Raw genomic sequence first — 21682 nt, forward strand, 5'->3', positions numbered from 1 at the left:
CCATCTGCCTGGGCCCAGGCTCACAAAGAGGCAGAACCAGCTGTTAACACTAGGGAAGAACCCTTGGCCTAAAGAGACTTTTGCTCAGTTCTCTAGTAACTATAGAATCTGAGGGTCTAAGCAATGCTGTTGACCTTCCAGGTGTTGCTGCTGCTGCTGCTGCTTCTTCTTAAAACAAGGTTAAAAAGTGATCCCTGTAAAAAAAATATTTACTAACCAGCATCCTATACTAACTCAAGCTTGTCTATGAGGGGTTCTGGTAGATGATATGTTTTTCTAAAGCTAGAGGGCAGCGGTGAGGAAGGAACTTCATAAACATCCCCCCAAAAATCATGACATACACTGTTTCTACATGGGGATTTCCCCCCACATGGGATGTAGGAAACCCAAATTTTAAATGGGAACATTCACATGATGTCATGCTTATTCTGAGTGTCGGCTTCCTGGGGTTTTCTCCTTTTAAAGTGAATCAGTAACAAACCTACTCTGATCTAGTTCAAAGGGGGAAACTGTGGGGGTAGCTGCAAGTGGACTGTACATCTGGACTCACCTCCAGCTGGCAATTCATGGCTTAGGTCTGCCTCCCCTTCAGCCCCTTAAAAGGACTTTTCTCCACCTTCTCTACTGAGTCATAGTGGGCCATCAGGGGCCCAGCACTTTTGCACAGGGGTGACAGAGCTGCGCCTACCTGCCCATCCCTATCTGGCTTGAAGCAGCACACAAACACCAAACGCATGCCAATGCAAGACCCCTGCATATGCAGCAGATACATCTCAGCCAATATACACCCCCTGTGGTAATGATGCACAGACCTGAGTGTGCAGGGTTATGTATCAATGCTGTGCAAGGGAAAGCAACATGGAGAGCACTGCCGCTTAAGCAGAAAGACAGGGCAGGGATGCTTACCTCAACTCCAACGCTAGAGGAAGGCACGGGTGTGTACTGGGGGATGTAGGCTCCTTGCATAGCTGCTGCCGCTGGCATATACTCGAAGAACAGACAGAGAAGAGATGTCAGAAGCATGGCAAGAAACATGGGGAACTCCCCAAAGAGATGATGGGGCGGGGGAGAAAAATATGGTCCTTACTGTGCCAGCACTGCTGAGAGACAGATGGCCCAGCTGCTGGGTTAGGGGCCCCATCATGGAGGTGGGCTGGATGGAAATTGCATGGTCCATGGCTGGGGTCAGCACTGTCCCCTGCTTAGCAACAAAAACAGTGAGAGGGAGGAGGAGAGAGAGGTTAGAAAGAAAAGGAGGGCAACAAAGGGATGTGATGATAAAACACACTGGGATTGGGGCAAGTTGTGTCAGGAGGAGATCTAGGAACTAAAGCAGTCCTCTGAAATGGGGAGGAAGTGTTCCGAACAAGCCTGTGCAGTTCTCTGACAGTGATGTGTCAGTGCTAACAGCTGCAATTCCCCCGTAAGACACAAGTAATATGTTTCTCTCTCCCCACCCGACAGGCTTTTCTGCCTCCTCATGCTTAGTCTGCAGTAGGGAAGAGTGACTGTAGGATCAGGGTATCTAGCAAGAGTATCAGGGAAGTTTTCATAAGTAATGCTCCATTCACTTCTCTGTGTTCATCACTAGCACAACCCCAGCCTATGAGCACAACTGATTTTAAATACTTGTCCCCCTGCTGCTTTCTGTCCTGGGCTCACACATGAAACATTCCAAACCTGCGAGGCCTTTCTCCCTGCGGTTTGAGAAAATGCCCTTAAACAAGGGGAATTTGGGAGGAGCAGGTCTCACCGTGGGCTGCATGAGGTACGACTGATGGTGCATCCATGATGGGCTGTGAACCTAAAAGTGGTACAGTAATAATAATATTTAGCATTTAGAGAATGTAGTCCATACATGACTGATCCTTACAACAGCCCTGTCACATAACACTATGCCCTTATCCCCCTCATTGCTGATGCAAGATGGGTTGAGGACAAAAGATACCAGCTGGCCTGCTGGTTTGTGGCAAAGGTGACAGTTTAACTAGGGACTTGCTGGCTTGCAGCTAATGGTATTCTGAAGGCCAAATGAGATCACCCAATTATTTGGAGAGGGAAGGGGAAGGTTTGTATGTTATTAAGTGTTTGAGCAAACAGGACATGTGAGTGAAAGGAAACGAATGCTCCCTGTTCCTGCCTCTTACCTCCCCATAGTCCCTTCCTTGCAGAAGCTGGTATGGGAGCTCAGCTGAGAAGAAAAGCACATGAGGAGGCTGTGGAAAGGTTAAACCACTGATGCGGCAGGTTCAGCACTGATGCAGCGTGCTCCTTTGACTAAAAACTGGACTCCCCAGCATCTGCTAGGCCATAGAAGGGCTTCATGAAGGGGTCTGTCACCATTATGTCTCAAATGGCCTTTAGCCACTATACTAAACCATCTGCGGCCTGTAATCCACCCTGAGCCCATCATGGGAAAGGGCAGAATATAAATTACTACCAAATAAATAAACAATCTGTTAATACCTCTGACTCCATATCAGTTTCCAAAGCAATATATGCTGAAGTGGATTTTATTAGGACATACGGTCCAGACAAATAAGTTTATTTAGTATTACATACAAAAAGGAGGAGGATACACCCTCAGTTTCTACACTCCTTCCCAGCAGAGCTATCCCCTTGATTTCCCCTCTCATGGCTATTTAAGGCTTAGCTTGTCCCTGTGTGTGTGTGAGCATGCAATAGATACCTGGTAGGAGGAAACAGGTGATGGAAGATAGGGGGAGAGCGCAGTCTGGGCAATCATCCTGTTGGGAGCCAGACTATAAGGTGTTGTGTAGAACCTACAAAGGGGGATGGGTGGGGGTGGGGAGGAAGAGACAGAGTTAAAGCCCTTCACAAAGATCTGGATTTCCCACATGCTTGTGATTCTTCTGGGTCTCTTTGAAGATCTACTAACAGGCTATCTACTAAAATCTTCTTGACTAGGAAGTGAAGGCACAGTAAAACAGAGGACATACCCATTCTGCAGCGCTGTTGTAGGGTCGTAAGTCAAGGTCATCCCACCCTGTATGGAAACATCACACAGAATAAGGCCTAGTTCACAGGGGCGGGCAAGGGACTTGTGCCTCCTCCCATTCTCCTGAATCACCAAGATCCCAACTCCAGTATTTGTGCCTGTCAGTGTATACCTTCCTATGGACAAGCTGCCACTCTCATGCTAACTAATGAAAAGGCTGCACCCACAAGCAGCCTAGCAGGAGAACTGGTGCAGCCAATCAAAAAGAAGCCCACCTAACTCCATGATTGGCAACCTTTCCAGCACAAGTGCCAAAGAAATCCCTCAGCCTACCTGTGCAAGTGTTGGTACACTTGCAGACAAAGGAGGAAGAAGATGAGGTCTGTACTTGCCCAGACACACTGGGAGCAACCTGAGCCCCAAGGGCACTGCTAGCACCTAAGAGGCTCACTTCGGGTGGGGAACCAGATGAGCATGCTGAGCAAAGAGGTCTGGTGGGCCACCATTAGGCACACGTATTGGGGGCTGTCCTAGTTCTAGCCCTGACCAGCCACAACCTGTGACCCCCCCAAACTGAACTCATCCCACCAGCCACATATACAAGGGAGCCTGCAAGGGCATGTGACAACCATCCCATTCTGCAATCCCCAATAAGCAGCAAAAAGTTCAAACGAGAGGTCCATTAATTGCCATACAGGGACAATGAGCTTCTTCCAAATGCTGACGCCTTCCTGCTCCTCAGTGTCCCTTCCCTTACCGTGTCACTTTCCCGTGGCCAAGCTCGTCCGTTCTGCACATATTTGCCCTGATTCTGACGCTTTTTCTGGCCGCCGTCAGCAAATTTGCAAAGCAGTGGATCTGGGGGTGCTGGAGAGGAAGAGGGAGAGGAGGTAGGGTCAGGACTGAGACTTGCTGGTGACGCTCCTCTAACACACAGCTCCAAAATCTGGTGATGCTCCTCTGACACACAGCTCTCTCACTCACAGATCCCTCCTAGAGGGGCATTTTCCAAAATCTCTAAAAGAGGCCTTGGTCCACCCCCTCTTGAAAAAATCTACAGCAGACCCGGCCGAATTGGCAAACTACCGACCAGTGTCCAATTTACCATTTTTAGGTAAAATTATCGAGAGGGCAGTGGCGTTGCAGCTACAGAGATTTCTAGATGACGCTTCTGTCCTAGACCCGTGCCAGTCTGGCTTCCGACCGGGCCATGGGACGGAGACGGTCCTGGTCGCCTTGGTGGATGACCTCCAGCGGCAACTGGACCGAGGCGGTGCGGCAATACTGATGTTACTAGACCTGTCGGCTGCATTTGATACAGTTGACCTCAGTTGCTGATCCACCGCCTCACCAACATAGGGGTTGAGGGGCTGGCCCTACAATGGCTTTCCTCCTTCTTCATGGGTCGGGGACAGAGGGTGGCGATTGGGGGTGAACGATCCCAGAGGCGCACACTTGATTGTGGGTGCCCCAGGGAGCTGTTCTCTCCCCGATGTTATTCAACATCTATATGCGCCCCCTCGCCCAGATTGCCCGGAGATTTGGGCTGGGTTGCCATCAATATGCAGATGACACCCAGCTCTATCTACTAATGGACGGACGGCCCGCCTCCGCCCCGGGGAACCTGGATCAGGCTTTGCGGGCTGTTGCAACGTGGCTTAGACTGAGTGGGCTGAAGTTAAATCCAGCGAAGACAGAGGTTCTCCATGTGGGTCGTGGCACTCTGGGGAAGGAAATATCCCTCCCGGCCTTTGACGGGGCGCCGCTGAAGACGGCGCAGCAGGTAAAGAGCCTGGGTGTTTTACTGGAGCCTTCATTATCAATGGAGGCCCAGATAACAGCCACTGCCAAGTCAGCATTCTTCCACGCGAGGCAGTTTGCCCCTTTCCTAGAGCGTTGGGACCTAGCAATGGTGATCCATGCAACGGTCACCTCAAGACTGGACTACTGTAACGCTCTCTACATGGGGCTGCCTCTGTACCGGACCCGGGAGCCGCAGCTAGTGCAGAATGCGGCGGGCAGGCTGTTACTTGGTCTCCCAAGATGGGAGCATATACGGCCAGGGCTGCGCGGACTGCACTGGCTGCCGATCGTATACCAGATCCAGTACAAAGTGCTGGTCATAACCTTTAAAGCTCTATATGGCCAAGGACCGACCTACCTGAGGGACCGTCTCTCCCCATATGAGCCCCAGAGAGCACTGAGGTCAATGGGAAAAAACAGACTGAATATCCCTGGGCCAAAAGAAGTTAAACTTCAAAGCACCCGCACTCGGGCCTTTTCCGCTGCGGCCCCACAACTCTGGAACCAGCTCCCAGAGGAGGTGCGGGCCCTGTGGAACTTAGACCAGTTCCGCAGGGCCTGCAAGACCGTCCTCTTTAAAACAGGCGTTCACCAATGACTAAATTAATGTTTACCGCCAGATTAATAATGTTTACCGCCAGTATCAGATCTAGGAATGTTTTAATCATTGATTGGTTTTAATGTGAATTTAATATGAATTTATTGTTTTATTATTGTGTTGTTCACCTTAAATGTTGTTAGCCGCCCTGAGCCTGCTTCGGCGGGGGAGGGCGGGATACAAATAAAATTTTACATTACATTACTTTCAGTTCAGTCCAAAAGGCCACTTCTTTACAGCGGACTTGGTTCCCCATCTCCATATATTAAACCTCAGTTCTGATGCTTTTCAACCATGCTCTATACCAATTCTACCAGCTTTAGATATGTGAAGGCCCACAGCCTGGAGCCATATTTGTGCCTCCCACTCCTCATCACATGACTTCTACTGCCATGGCTAATCATCCTATATTCCTTTCTCTGATTCATGAGGAAGTCTTTACCCACCACAAGCTGCTCCCCTCTCATCCACTCACCAAATCTTTTACAGATTCCAAGAAATAACGAACCTTCTGCAATTGCTGAAAACAGCTGTGAGTCAGGCTATCAGCCCCTCATAGGACAAGCTTTGAGGGGGTACAGTTCCAGTACTAAATGGTGCTTCTGGTATTAAACTGAATTGGTTTCTACTCCAGTTGCTAATGCTGGATCTCTAGAGCTTCACCAGAGATGCAAAGATAGAACACCTCTCTTATCTGTATCCAGATGAAGCAACAGCTGTCAGGGGAGGGCGGGATATAAATTTGATAAAAAAAATAAAATAAAATAGTGGTTTTCAATTCCATACTGGAAGTTTTGGGCTTGCATGCCACTCTAGTCTCTCTGGTGAGAACTCTCTATGGTTGTTGGATCATGTTCACACCCATCTGCAAAGCAACGGATCTGGGGGTGCTTGGAGGGGGAAAGGAGGTAGGGCTAGCAGCATGGAGACCTTCTGTCACAACTGGGTGAAACAAGATCACAGCAGTATGCTGTAGTCCTGAGAAGCTAGCTAATGTATACCATTTGTCTATGGGCAGACTGGCCATGTATCTCCACACAGGGTCCTCAGCTCCATATCTTCCAACTCGTAGATGGCAAGTTTATATGTGCAGTAATATCTAATTGTTAAGCTTATCATGGACCACACCAGTTCAGACTGTATGTATGTCTGTGGAGGGGGGACTGCATATTGGAATGCTTCCCATAAAGAAAGGAACATCCTTGCATATAAAAAGAGGCGCAAGGTTGGGGGGGGGGGTGTCAAGGCTGATGGAACAATGGCAACAACTTTTGTTCTTCATGGGCCTGACCCATTCATGTTTAAAATGAGGGTAGGTCTAGTTTTTTACAACCAAAGGACCATACGAGTGGGTGGAAATCGGTCCACTCCTGCCTTCACTGTAGACATTTTTCTCCCAGCCTGGCTCCACTATTGGACATGTAGCTGGCTGAGGAGAAAAATGCTTCAAGTGAAAGAGCGCATGGGGGAAATGCAGAGGGGAAGACTGGAAGAGGAAGACATTGTCTCATTTTAGATGTGAATGACACAGGCATGTGATTAAAGAAGCAAATGCCTTCTCTCCAATCCTGCCTAATGTGGACCTGGGCTGAACCCTTCTCCCTCATGTACACTTTTTCTTTAGGTGGAGAGTCTTTGCCAGGAGAATTCAAACATGCAACCTCCCACCTGTACTCTAAATGCCCAATTAAATGCCCCGTCTCCAAATTGTCCCAGATCATCTCAAGCAAATTCCTAGGTGAAACTCAAGATTCAGATCAAGGGAACTTCTTAGATCAGGGCCACAGCACAAGGGGAGAGGGGCTTAATCCTTCCTCCATGTGACATTTGCCTGACCTGAAATGGCCCTGAGGAACTATCTGCCATGTGGTAGAACCTTGTGTGTACCAACAGGCTACATGTAAGTTTCTCCAGTGGAGCAAATAGTGACCCCCCACAGCTGTTTCAGGTTGGCAAAATGGTGCAAGGGAAGGGCTAAGCCCCCCCTGCCTTTCCCTGTATGCTATGATCCAAATCCAAATTGTCCCCTATACACCTGAATCTAGGTTTCAGCCAGGAACTCTCAGAGCACATCTGCTTGACAGAACCCAGAGATGGTCCAAGAACATGGCATTGTGCAGTTAAGTAGTCCTAAGGCTGGATTTAAATGTGAAGCTAGTGGGACAAAAGAACTTACCCATGGGACTCTGCATTCCCCCAGCTTCCAAAGCAGCAAGGTCTGTTTAGGCAGCATGCCAGCACAATATCCACAAGGGTCGCAGATCTTTAGTGTGCAAGTGAAGCTTGAATATCTACTTTGTGTAGGTGGCAACCCCGTATGAATGAGGCACATCACCCATTCATACTCATACAGGGAAAGCCTTTGCTTCACCAGCACCACATTTAAAATCAGACCTAAAATGGTTCAGTCCAGGAAAAGCATCACTTGATTGGGCTGCATGTAAACTTGGCCCTGAGGCCCACACTGTAGCTCACAATCTACTCTAATGCTGATTTCTATTATGGAGCTCCCTGCCTCACCAAGACCAGGCCAACCCACACACCCCTCCACAGCCACAGAACTCCTCACCTGGGACCCCTGGGGGTGTCTTGATATATTTGCCATTGAAGTGGGTGATGATGGCTTCACATTTTTCTGTGGACTCCATCCTGGGGTAGAAAAACAGTATGTAAAGGTGTGCATTTGTGGGGTAGAGAGAGAGAGAGAGGACTGAAACTTTTCTATAAGCTATCCTAACTAAATGTTGCATTGTCCTTGTGTCTATCCCTGGCCTGTTGGCGAGAAGCATGCTCGTAACTTAATTCCAAGGACAGTATGGGCTCAACTTGAATGCAGACCACAGTGTGCAGGGAGAAGGACTTTTGCCTTCCCCTCCCCTTAGGGTTCTCAGCCTCCTGCTGGGGTCGAGGGGTCCCCTGGTTTGGAGGTCCTCAACCTGCCAGCATGGAGCTGGCCAGAGTGGGGATCCCCACTCCTGAAGAGCTCCATCGGCACCCGACATACCTGGCACAATGACATTGCCTGGAAGTGACATCATCATGCCGCCAGGCATGTCGTGTGGCACCACAGAGTTTTCACCCTAAATGCTAGAGCATCCCCCACGTGACATGCCTGGTGTGATAACATCACTTCCAGGTGACACCATCGTACCATGTGTGCTCTGCATGTACAAGCAGCATCCCCCACTGGGAGCCAGGTAAGACCTTGCAACCCTACCTCCCCTGCACCATTTTCCCAGCTTGAAATGGAGATCTGCCATTTGTTCTTCTAAGAAAATTCACATGAAACTTATCACTGTACATAAGAATCAGGGTGGACATGGAAGAGATGCAAGGAGAATGCAGTTTTCCTGAGTTAGGCCCTCAGCCTTAACATCACATACAGAGTTGCAGATCACTTGTTTCCGCGGCAGAGGCCACAGCCACCCCAGGCTTCCACCATTTATTTTTTACTACAGAGAGTTCCTGGGACCATGTTGCTGGAAATGCTGTAGGTTGAAGGCTGCCATCTTCTTCTGGCAGGGTTTCTGCGCTTGTAACAGCCCCATGACGGGGAATTTCAACAGGTGAAACCTTTTCCTTGCATGGAGGTGCAGTGACAGAAAATGCCCTACCTGCTGAATTTCTACTTGTCATGTACACAAGCCCTGCCAAAAAAAAGGAGGCAACTTAGGTGGAGCACTGCCAGCACCCCTGAAATCCAAGCGCTGGAGGATTTCTTCCAACTGTGGCCTCCTCCAACTGTTCTCAAGGGTTCATATTTTAAAAGCGATCCTGTGAGCACGTACATATGGAGAAGTTACACAGAAATCAGTGGCCCTCGTGGCTTTTCCAGAGCCTAATTCGTGAAGGGCTTTTGCTAACAAAACCCATGATACAATGGCACTGATGCACACTGTGAGCCGCACTTACATCATACTGCCAGGAAGACTGGCTGCAGGACTCCTGTACCGGCTTTGAGTAGCAAGGAGAATGGACACAATTCTCACTTGCAGGTTCATCACTCCCAGTTTAGCCAACCATCCTTGTGTGACTTACACTAAGCCTCAGGAATAAAGCAACATATATAAACTGCAACATATGAATAAGTCCCCCACTCCAACAAATTGCTTCTGGATAGCTACCACAGGGATGGAGGCCCCAAGAATATTTCCCAACTACCCCTGCCTTCCCACATTCTCTCCATGTGCAAGGAAGGACTGGGGAATATGTATAATTATTCCAGCGTGAGAGACTGCACTTTTGGGGGTGCCATGGCAACTCCATAGGGCAGGGGTGGCCAACGGTAGCTCTCCAGATTGGCCATGCTGGCTGGGGCTGATGGGAATTGTAGGCAAAAAACATCTGGAGAGCTAACATTGACCACCCCTGCCACAGAGTTTTCAAGGCAAAAGACATTCAGAGGTGGCTTGCCATTGGCCGCTTCCACATCATGACCCTGGTATTCCTTGAAGGTCTTTCATGATCCAAATACTATCCAGGGACAACCCTACTTAGCTTCTGAGATCTGATGAGATCAGGCTAGCCTGGGCTATCTGGGGAAGGGCAGAGATTGCACACCCCAGCCATATCTGCAAGCATTCTGTGCACAATGGAGCATTTGTCTAAGTTGCCCACACACACATACACACACTTTTTAAAAAGCTCTTTTGGGGAAAAAAAATGCTTAGCTAAAGGAGTGTGGCCCATCCAGGTGTGAGGTCCTAAGTGTCTATATGGACACTTGGTTCACTCCTGTGAGAGCAAAAGGAACATTATGATCAAAGGCAAATGATTCCACATCTATCACCAAAAGCATATGGACATACTGCATTAAAGCAAGCATATCCACACATGCAACCATCTCCATATGACCTGGGCAAAGACCCCATGCCTCAGCAAAAATTACATCACAAGATAGCAGGCCCTATGAATAAAGATATCCATCCCAACATGTACACACACACACACACACAAAACCCACTTACCTGGCAAAGCCAACTCCCCGGCTGGTGCCATTAGCATCACGCAGGATGCGTGTAGAGATGACCTGTCCAAATGGCTTCAACATTGACTCCAATTCAGCCTCATCCATGCCCAGAGGCAAATTTGACAGGTATAGGTTGGTAGGATCTTGCTCCTGTTGCTATAGAAACAAACAAGTCAGGCTGTTGCCTAGCAATGCTACATCTCATCCCCAAGAACTCATTCCTGCTAGATTGTCCTTTCTCTTTAATGGGGGAAATGCCAGCACAAAACCCATGTACAACTTCTGCTGCATAACATGTGGAGCTACACTGGGACCTCAAAACAGCTGGCAGTTGATCCTGGACAGCAATAATAACACAACACTGGGATACATTTGAAAGTATGCTGCTGTCTTTGTTCTGCTTGTAGCAAAATAGCTAGTTAAACCCCAAAAGCAAAACTTAATCTCACCACAGACGCATCGCATCAGCAGCACAGGACTGTGGAAAGTTCTCACAGCAAACAGGACAAGCTTTCCCACACCAAACCCTGATTCTGTGATGTTGAAGGTGCCCTTTCAATGTCACAGCAGCACTACAGGATAAACCCAATGAAAGCCCAAAACCTCTGGCACTGCAGTATAAGGGAACCAAAACATACTTGCAAATTGGCCTTGAGAAAGGCCTTGCTTCAGCTGTATGTTGCTGAGGGAAGCATACTATGGGTACAATGTGGTGCTTTCAAACTATAGTTTTAACCTAGAGGCAGCCCTGTCCTTCCATCCTCATACTATTGGGGCAAATAGTGATATCCCATCACCCCCTGCAGGACATACTATAAGTACTGGGATCCTACCTTGGCCATCTGGGCCTGTACCCCACTAGCCTTCAGTGCAGTCACAGCCTTCTGGGCTGCTGTGGGGCTGTCAAAATCCACAAAGCCATATCCTGTATAATTGAAAACATGACAAACTTTGACAATCTTGGTTCTGAGACACAGCAGCTGTTCATACACAAACCCCTTCAATAATGCCCACAGAGTGCTTTGGCAGGTTAGAACCCTCTTCTGAGCCCATACTATGGAACAGAATCCTCTCTCCTATGACACTCCTCACTCCTTTTCTCCTCTTCTTTCCAGTTTCATTCTTTATGGTACAGTACCCCTCAGCATACCACTGCAGTCAGCATGACATTTGGGGGGCCAATTTGAGGTAACCTTACTGGGCTAGTTAGCAAACACTGGCAGGAGAGAAAGGGAGGGAGGGCCTGTCATATTCTAAGACCACTAGGATTCTTCCCTCTTTCCCACTTCCAGACTCCCTCGATGAGCTGAGCTAAGCTAAGCCCATCCCTCCCCCCTCAGCAATGTCTGGCATGACAGGAATGTAACTCCTCCTCCACACACACATACCACCCTCAAACACAGATAACACATCCCCACAGGACCTCCCAGACTGAACCTGTCCTCCCCTGGAAACTTGGCTCCCAGCTTCCACCCTGATCCTCTCCTCTCTTCCACCTCCATTTGGTTTTCAGGGTTAGAAGCCCCTGAGACTGTAGATGGCAGGGAAAAGATATTTCCTGGGCTTGGGACTGCAGCTCCAAGAGTAAAGAATGAACCAAGACACAAGGATCCCTAGCTCTTCCTCTCAGAAACCACAAGAAGAACTGAAGCATCCTAGCTCTGATGCCAGCTCCTCGCTTTCTTCCCACACACCCCACTATGCCACATTGTCCTCACACAGCTGAATATAGAATCCATCTTGGAGCACTCACCTTTGCATTTGTTGGTCGTTTTGTCTAGAATGGCCTTGGTAGAGACAATTTTGCCATACCTATGAGTGTGGGAAAGACACAAAGGCAAGTGAAGAAATCAACACAGTTCCTATAGTAACCAGCATGCTGAAATATACCAAATTGCTTCCTTTTCCACAAATATGTAATCCAATAAGCTTTGAGACTTTTGGAAACACAACTTCTTTGCTGAGTTTCTGAAACATGAGGCACTAGTTGTTAAACATGATTGGAACTCCTGCTCTCTGCCCTGGAAGCCTTTATCCAATCCCAGAAATGGGAAGAAATTCCACTGTCCCCATCACAGCATCTCTACCCATTAACAGTTTTGTTTTGGTGCAGCTACTAAAAGCACTGGCGCCCCAAGCAAGAGAAAAAAATGGCAACCTTACTTAGTTTCAAAGTTGAATCCTAATTATAGGTCATTTCCCACTTCACATGACAAAAGATATTTTATGCTGATTTATCTCACAGTGGACACTCATGAGATCTGAAAGGGAGCCATATGTAAATATGGTAGGCATGTGTGAGACAGCCCATCCCAGTGTATGGCTATTAGGTTCTCCTTCTCCAAATGTTAGAGGTGTTCACCCAGAGAGATATGTGATTGACAATCCTGTTGAGATGGCTGACTGAAAAGTTTCCAGGCCAAAACCTTGACCTCAGCTGCCATAGAACTGTAACATCTAGCAGATGAGTGGTTAATCCAAAAGTCTTGTGGGTAGGTCACACAGTTGCCAAAAGTGAGGTTCTGTGATGACACAGTACAAACCTGTCCAGCAAATGAACAGCGGACAGGCAAAAGGCTGGTGTATGACCTCAGATGGAACCTCAGGCATGACAGAGCAGCCACAGCCTTACTGTTTAGTTTGTAAAATACCTGTGAACTTTGTAGATCCATGATCATACAGTGCAAGAGTCAAATACAGGATCTCATGCAGAATTTTTAAAAGCTGATGTTCATGTATTAGTTTAATAAAGATTTATAACCCCTCCTCAATAAAAGAGAAGGAAAGGAATAAGTTCCTAGCCCCATGGCTGTGTAGATAAGTTTGAAAACGAACAAGCAGTCCTCAAAGAAACCTTCAAAGCAAAACTTTCCAGGACACAGGGACTGAGTATTTGTGTTCTGTATGAGTTCCTGTTTCCTTCGTAGGCAGCACGATCAATTACAGGCCGCTTTGTATAATTAAGATTTTAGGCTTTTCTTGGTGCTTTGTTCCCCCTCCCCCTAAAAGCACAAGCAGCCCTGCATACAATGTTTTAAATTTTAGACTGTCTCCCAGAATTTTAAGCACCACCATGATAAAGAAAATGTATATGTTTATATGTACCTTAAATAGGTACAAGTCACCCTAGCGTTCTTAAAAGCAGTCCTGCCATACAGGAAAATTGTCATGGTGGTTTTGGTCAATTTGATTTTTCCAGTCAGAAGGGCCTGTGCCCCTTAGCCCCCTTTCCCAAAGACTGGCCTTCCTTCCCAGTATTATCACGTAAACTGCTGTGTGGCCAATTTGTTGTGTGTTTAATCAGAAGAAAATTCCACCAAGGTTCAATGAGACTTACTCTCCAGTAAGCGTGCACAGTAATATCACTTTAAATAGTTTCCACATATTACAAAACTCCAGCACAAATGCACCATGAAAAACTAGTTTGCCTTTTAAAAATAGCCCACTCTCTCCCCACTGTCAAAAACTTCAGAGTCCATCATAGCTGCCTCCAAGTTCACCCCCAATGCTTCCTGCTAACCAAAAGCAGGATTTCCTGCCCAGCAAAAGACAAGCCCAGGAAATCCGACCAGCGCCAGGAACAGCCAAGTAGTGGCGCCTCCCAGCCAGGGCACAGAGGAGTCCAGCTGCAGGGTTTCAGAGAGGGAAGGCGCCCGCGGAATGCAATGGTTGTGGGCAGGAAGATCTCAGGCCCGAGGAAGCAGTGGAGAAAAGGGGACTACTGCTTCCCACATGTGGGAACCAAGAGACACAGTGGAGGCACTGCACACAAATAATGACAGAGAGCAACAAAATTAGGAATGTCACTTAGAACCCCCAGCAGCTCCCAGCCACAGGCAATATTCACTTTTAGACCCAGGCCCTTCCCTCCCCTGCCTCCTCTCTCTGCTCGGAGCTGCTTCCAAACCTCTCCCCCTCCCTCATGCTCAGCCCAGCAGATTTCTGGTTTTAAAGTAGGTGTGTTTGTCAAGTGTGGCTTTAGGGCCGGATCCAGCATTCCAAGCTGGGGTGAGCTGAGGTAAATGGAGAAACAGCCCTCTGCCCACCTGCCCTTCCTGATCTCCTAGCTTCAAGAACCACAGCCTGCCTCAGCCTCCTTCAAGCCAGGACTGCTGCAGTGCAGACGGGCATACCATGGCAGGGAACGTCAACACACAGCCCTCCTGCTACAGGCAGGGCATGTGTACACCGTATTTAGCCTCAGAAATTTTTTCCTTTCCCAAAATGCCTTTATGTGGCATAGAGATAACGGGCATATCACCTCATCAGGTTGCTCATGATATCAGAAGGATGCCGAAGGATACTTGTTGCCAATCATGGCTGGAATATTACATTGGCGCTCACAAGAGCCCCCAAATGTGTCGGCGGGACAATGCAGTGTAGAAACAGCTCTAGAACCATGGAATCCCATAGCAAGAGCAGGGAGAATGGCTGCAGTTGTTAACTGGAGGATGGGGTGAGCTGGGAAGGAAGCAGCATGACCATCCCTTAGAGCTGTGATGGTGGGAAACAAACTCTCTGTAAGTATCCAAGAAGTCATATCATGGTTCTAGTACTTGGCTGCTTTTTCAAACATGTTAACACAGGCTAGTAGCCTTTATCATAATGCAGGCTGGTAGCCTGTAACACTGGAATGGAGGATTGGAGTAAAACTCTGTATTACCAGCTTCCAACCTTCATCAGAAAAAAATGCAAACAGTTGGGAGGAGGGTGCAATTCTACTGACAACACCATGGTCTCAGGTTAGGTCCCTTTTGGTCCAATTAATAAGAGAGCATAAGCAAAGCCATGTTGGATGAGGCCAATGGCCCATCCAGTCCAACACTCTGTCACACAGTGGTCAAAACCCAGGTGTCATCAGCAGGGCCAGAACTCTGGAAGTCCTCCCACTGTTGTTTCCCAAGCACCAAGAATACAGAGCATCACTGCCCCAGGCATAGTGTTCCATCTGTACCTTGTGGCTAAATAACCACTGATGGACCTGTCTGCTCTATATGTTTATCTAACCACTCCCCTCACCCCCACTTGAAGCTGTCTAGGCTTGTAGCTGCCACCACTTCTTGTGGCAGTGAATTCCACGAGCGTGTTACTTATTCTTTAGGATCTTTAAGATCTTTCCGTTTGGGGGATATCAAGTCACTCTTTGCTTGCCTAAAGTTTAAACTCCCCATGTTGGCCCATTCAGCACTGGTTGCTCATTTGTCTATGTGAGTTCAACAAACCTTGGATTCTTTCAACCCCTGTAAAGATTATTCTTACATAGGAGCCACATGGCTGAACAGCCATGTAGGCTGGAGGGCTGAAATGGGGGGGAAACAGAAAGTCCCCCAACGCCCATATTTCCAGGGGCCTAAAGAAACTGGTGGAAGGGTGAGGAATATGGAGAAAACCAGCAATCTTTATGTAGTTCACTGGATCTACCGCATGTATTCTGGGGAGCCTGGACACTGTGGCCTGGTCTCAGAACCCCTGCCTCACACAAACTTGGGATAGTTCCACTCAGATGGGATCACATGCAGGCAATAAATTATCACATCGGTACTTGGATCTTTTAATTCCTACCACATCATGACACCTTCCTTCCACGTCTCTACAGCCTGGTCACTTACGGTTGGCACAGCTTGACAAGGTCCTGGTCTGTGGTACCTGGGTGCAGACCCCGGATGTACAAGTTGGTTTTGCTCAGCTGGTCCCCACCGCCACCTCCGCCACCTGGCCCGCTGCTGCTGCTGTTGTTGTTGCTGCTGCCACTAGGACTTGGGGGTGCCATCTGTTGAGCCACTGAGACATAAGGCTGCTGGTGGAAAGAGAGACGGGGCGGGGAGAAATCTAAATGAGCTACTGTAATTTAGGATTATGGGAGGTAATGCATCGAAGAAATTCAAAGCTGAATAATAAGATTGCTAGCAAAATGAAACTTCTAAGCATATGTTTAGTAGCAATGTGAGATTTGTAGAACCTGTGCTAGGCCCACCCAGCTTTTGTTCCCACTTCTTCCAAAGCATATGTGTTTGATCTGCCGTCACTTTTTATGCAAGGGACCAGGACTGCTTTGCTCTGCCCCAGCATTTTAACTGCAGCTGGTTTTTTTGGAACATCCATATAGCTTTGTCCTCCTCCCATTCTTTCTGCATTTTCATCTCCTTTGCTCCAACGTTTCCAGAATCTGCTTTTATTCAATGTTTCTGGAAACATCAGAGTCAAAGCATGTAAGTCCACATGTGGATAGGAAGGCACGGATTTCCAAATCTCCCTATCCACATTCAATGCCATTTTCCAACCCATCTCCACCTTTTTTCCACTGCTACCGGTGGGCTCCCCCTCCACTAAAAAAATCACTAGCTTGTATCTTGCTATAATACAGAATATTCCTACTATTGTTTTAAAAACTTCAATACATGCAGTGGGTGCTGTTGCAAGGGAATGGGGTGAGAAAACCAGAGAACAGCCCTGTGTAGGTGCTCTTGCTAAGGCCTCTGTATTCGCAGCAGCAGTGAGTCCACAGTGGGGAAATGCCCCCATCTGAAAGACACCCCGGATGCAACTAGAGATACACATGCAGAATGCCTTGTGAAATGGGACCAGGGAAACTCCTCTCTTTCTGGCACAAACTTTCTGAGGCAACATGTCCTCTTTTAGACATCATGGGGAGGAAATACACCATTGCTACTTGTAAGATACCCATTCTTTTTAAACAACAGGCAAGATGAGAGAAGCCTGACCCAAGTTATTTCAGACAATTTCAAGTTATTTTCCCCTCTCAGAGCAAACATTCCCTTACACCACCCTTCCTGCCCTAAGAGATCCCTTATTAATTGCCTTCAACCCCTAAAGGGGGAGAAGTAAGGGGGTATCCTCATCTAGGATGGTCGGAAGTTTCACCCTCCTGAGAGACCCGTGAATCCAATAAAAGCTCCACAACACTGCCACCATCAAACAGGGAATCCAGAAGAAGGGGAAGGAGACTTATTGCCATTGGTCATGACACCTCTGATGTCATAATCATACCAGTCAACAAGAAAATCTGATTAGAACATTCTCATCTTAGCATCTTTTCAGACGATTCTTTTCTCCTTGCACTGAACACGTGGCCACTGCTCTGATGACATGCAAGATCCAGCCACCTTCCCTCTAAGAAGCATTTATTCCTCAGTACCTGAAGAGCAATACTGCATTAATAGGAAAATGACTGTTTTCTAGATAAAATGGTTATTATGGATTGCCATGTTGGAGTATATTCATACCTCAGTATCACAACCAAATGCTGGATAATGTGTATAGCATCACAAGCACCAAAAGACTGACTCACCTATATAATTTTTTTCAAAAAGTCTGTGTTCTCCAACTCTACCACTCCAGTGCAGAGCATTTGTATAGTCCCCTTTAAAAAATTATCACTACACTGAACTAGTTTAAAAAGTTATCATGCTGTTATCACTACACTACACTACACTACACTGAACACTACACTATCACGAGCACAAGAAAATTCAACAGTCAGTTCTTGCCCAGGAACCTATGGATCGCTATTTAAATTTCTTCAGCACCAAATAACAACTACCAGGATTCTTTGGGGAAAGTCATAACAACAGAAATAAATTATGTATGCTGTTACACTCTTAGAAGAAAATATGTTAGTTCTGCTTAAATAATATGGAAAGGTGACCGAACACTTAAGGAGTAAAAGTTAACACAGGAACTCCATATACATATTTAAATGAATTCAGGGTGGCGAGTAGGAAACCAGCCTCATCATGTATCTTTAACAGCTGCTTGATCTGCAGAAATTAAGATCTAAGAAATGAAGGTGACTTCACATCATATGTAAATAAGCATTTTCATCTCCTAATATCTGTTGATCAAGCTGCTCAGGCACAGAACAGAGGCCAGTATAAACACCGGCAACCTTATTCATATCCTTCAGTCCTTATTGCTCCACAATACAGTATTCACCCAATAGGAAGATGACTCTTAGTGTAAGACCATCTCCCTAAAAGTAATTTGCATGGACATTTAAGACAGCTCCCTCTTTTTCTTTCTCTCCCCCCACCCCTATTTTTTATTTTAATTTTCCCAAGACTGCTTGCTGCCTTTTCTGAGGGTTTTCTCCACCCTCTTGCCAAGATTTCTGTAGCATCTCAGAACATTGCCCCATTCCTCCGGCGATTTTCAAGGTCTTGTGATCGCAAGAGGAAGAGGGAGGGAGTCTCAAACACGGGCTTGCTGAGCATTTCAAAGTTCTTTCTCTGCTCCAGGGCATGTGTGGGACTACTAGACACACATGTGTTTGGCTCTGCACAGGGACGCTCCATTCCCAGCATTCATTTGTAAAGTGCTGCTGAAGTCACTGAGTCTGCCCTGCCCACTGGGACAATTCTGGGTGGGGTATTCCTATTGCAAAACTGCTGTGCTATTTGGCAGGCCTGGCTCAAAGCTCAAGAGGCCTAAGGCTGGGATAACAAGGGGCTTCAAAGGGCATGCAGAGGACTGACAATGGAGCCCTGCTTCAGGGGAAATCCAGAGGCTGGCCTGTTTATAGTTAGTAGTTGGTGCTCTCTTCTTTTCACTCATCTGTAATAACTACCCCCACATTCTGCTTCTTTGGGTAGGAATCCACTATTACAGAGCAGAACTTCCACATTGTTCACTACCTTCTACTTAAACAGCTGGGGGGATGACTTTTTAAAAATACCTAGGGTGCATCTGCACCTAACTTTTCAAACAATGGTAGCTTACTCCAGAATAATGTAAGCAGTCAAATACTTCATTTCTGTCTCTTTTTTTTCACTACGACTTCAGGCTGTTCTAATTCCCCCCCCTTCACCGATTCTAAATTGAGCACAGGCTCCATTTTAGATATCTGTGGGGGGGGGGGAACCCTGTAAATCACAATAAATCAATTTCCCCATTATGTAATTCAATATATTTTTTAAGTAAAGACATAAAAATCTGGTTCCTATCACTATTAAAGCATATTGATTTGCAATTACATAGACCCTTATACAACCTAATATCGTTTGGACATACAGTATACTTTTTAAAAACAAAAGGTGAACAATTGTGAATTTTGGCGTTCTTTTTCTGTATGTATTCAGTATGAGCACTTGATCAATGACTAAATGCTGAAACAATCTCAAGGTAGAGGCTGGTGGTTACAGGGTAGGACAGTGTTTTTTCTACAAGACAAAAATAAAGATAAAACCTACAGCAAGTCAAACACTCTTTATTCCCACTGAGCAAGAACGATGGGAGCATGTAGTGATGTAGGGGTTAGAGGGTTGCACTCAGGGCTTTTTTTTTAGCAGGAACGCACAGAAATGCAGTTCTAGCTGGCTTGGTGTCAGAGGCATAGTAGCCTAATATGCAATGAGTCCCTGCTGGGCTTTTTCTACAAAGAAAGCTGTGTCTGAAACAATGGTGGTCAGGGGGTGTGACCTAATATGCAAATGAGTTCCTGCTGGGCTTTTTCTACCAACCCCCCCCCCCTGGTTGTACTAGGATCTGGGAGACCCAGGTGTGAATCCCCACTCTGTCACTGAAGCTTGCTGGATGACCGTGGGCCTTGCTGGGTGACCATGGCTTACATCATTCTTCTTGCCTCCATTTTATCTTCAAAACAACCCTGTGAGGTAGCCTAGGCTGAGAATGTGTGATTGGCCCAAGATCAACCTTTGAGGTTAAGCTTTAAAATAGCAAGAAAATATTTCAAAAACTGCAAACCCTACTATGGGTTCCCATTTGAAAACCTTTTCCTTCAACCTGCTAGTTCTGAGTAATGAAAAATATCTTGCGCTGTTTCCCCATCCCTGTTCTATTCTGTCGCAGAAACAGAACATAAACTAGGAAAAATCCCAGAAATGAAGCTCTCAGCTAAGCATTTTTTTTTAAAGAGCGAAACAGAACAGATATTTTTGTGATCTTTCTCTGGGTCTAAGGAACGCATAGGCTACTCTGCGGCAGCTGGTGAGCTACCACTGGGCTGGAAACCGTTCCCATCAGCTCAGCTCCAGCACGCTGGCTATTCCCCTTCACATGCAGTTCTGCTGCTGTAGTGGAAGCAAGCATGAGACAGTTATGCCCCCTGCATCTCAAGGAAGCTAAATGGCTTGAATAGCCCTGATGGGCAGCAGTGAAGTAATAGGAAATAGGAAACTTCAACTGCCCCCTGCAGGTCCTATCCTTCTAGGTAATTCAGCTGTGTTACTTTAAACTTGTGGCCTCACACACACAATCCCCACTGGCTTTTTCACTCTTCCACACTTTAGAAATAAACCTTTTCACGTGAAAAACTAAAGCATGGCTCCAAATTTAATTCAGGGGGGAAACTGTGCCCCAAGAGTAAGTTGTGTCTACCCCAGACATCATTCCGTTTCTATTTTATTTTCCCCCCCAGGGGCTACTGTATTAAAGGGAGGGGGGAACCTCCAGGACAGGCCTGTGGTCTGTCCACTTGAAACCCCGCCACTGTCAACTGGAACTACTTTTTCTTGTTCAGTCACATTTTAATTAACATGGCAGAGCTTATGTCATTTCACATTGTTACTTCATATACAAGAAATACTCTGAAGTATAACTGCGAAAACCTGCTGATACAAAACAAAAGCCAAAGCTGGAAAAATATGTGGATAGATTGAAAGAAACTTTATGTACATGCAGCAACCACAGCACACCAAGAACAGGCCTCCAATCAGCAACCAGAGTTGCCAGCACTGGTTTGAGAAATCCCAGGAGATTTGGGGGAAGGGTGCCTGGTCAGCTCCTCCGTTTCCCCACATTTGGGAATGGCTTCTTGTTTCTTTTTATTTCTTTAACCTCTTCTGTACAGAGAGCAAGTGAAATGATTAGATGAAGGGGAGGGGTGGGCAATCTTCTTGCTAAGGTCAGCCATTACGATTGCTGGGTGTCAACTTCTCCCCAGTAGGGGGATTTGAGGGATGTTCTGGGAGGGGGCAGGGCTGTCCTCAATGTGATGATGTCCTACAGGATGATGCCATCTTGCTGGGATGCAGCACCACACCCAGAGATCGAGACTTGCAATGCAAGAGAGGTGGCTCCCCGCTCTGAAAGAGTGGGCCCCGGACGCTCCTGTCCTGCAAGCCTGGGCTGGCAAGGCCTAAGCAGGCAGCTCCTCGCTCGGAAAGAGCAGGTGTCACTTGTGCTTTCCCAGCAAGCTGCGAATTCACAGTTGGGGGGGGCGGGGGTAGGCATGCATGGCACCCATGGAGGACTGCTGGGGGTGGGGCTTCCCCACCCATCAACTGGCTGGTGTCAGGGGGAAACCCTGGGGACTGGCATCCCTATTAGCCATACAAAAGAAAAGATACAGACCCCTCTCTTCTCAAGCATCTATACA

At 47.1% G+C, this 21682-nt stretch overlaps 1 protein-coding gene across 3 annotated transcripts in view; it reads right to left on the reverse strand.

Annotated features, from left to right (window-relative positions):
* The window catches only part of RBMS2 (RNA binding motif single stranded interacting protein 2), a 74808-nt gene that overhangs the window by 4033 nt on the left and 49093 nt on the right, over positions 1-21682 (reverse strand). For 2 of the 3 annotated variants that reach the window (XM_060252303.1, XM_060252304.1), the window contains 11 exons: positions 15939-16126; positions 12083-12141; positions 11163-11254; positions 10328-10485; positions 7930-8009; positions 3717-3826; positions 2961-3007; positions 2690-2783; positions 1754-1804; positions 1088-1198; positions 907-987 (listed from right to left, as the gene is read on the reverse strand). In XM_060252303.1, coding sequence (XP_060108286.1) covers positions 907-987; positions 1088-1198; positions 1754-1804; positions 2690-2783; positions 2961-3007; positions 3717-3826; positions 7930-8009; positions 10328-10485; positions 11163-11254; positions 12083-12141; positions 15939-16126 — 1071 coding nt within the window. The remainder of the gene's footprint in view (positions 1-906; positions 988-1087; positions 1199-1753; positions 1805-2689; positions 2784-2960; positions 3008-3716; positions 3827-7929; positions 8010-10327; positions 10486-11162; positions 11255-12082; positions 12142-15938; positions 16127-21682) is intronic. The other variant, XM_060252305.1, reaches the window with a different exon arrangement.

The sequence above is a fragment of the Heteronotia binoei genome, chromosome 13 (assembly GCF_032191835.1).
Source record: "Heteronotia binoei isolate CCM8104 ecotype False Entrance Well chromosome 13, APGP_CSIRO_Hbin_v1, whole genome shotgun sequence".
In the NCBI taxonomy this organism is placed as follows: domain Eukaryota; kingdom Metazoa; phylum Chordata; class Lepidosauria; order Squamata; family Gekkonidae; genus Heteronotia; species Heteronotia binoei.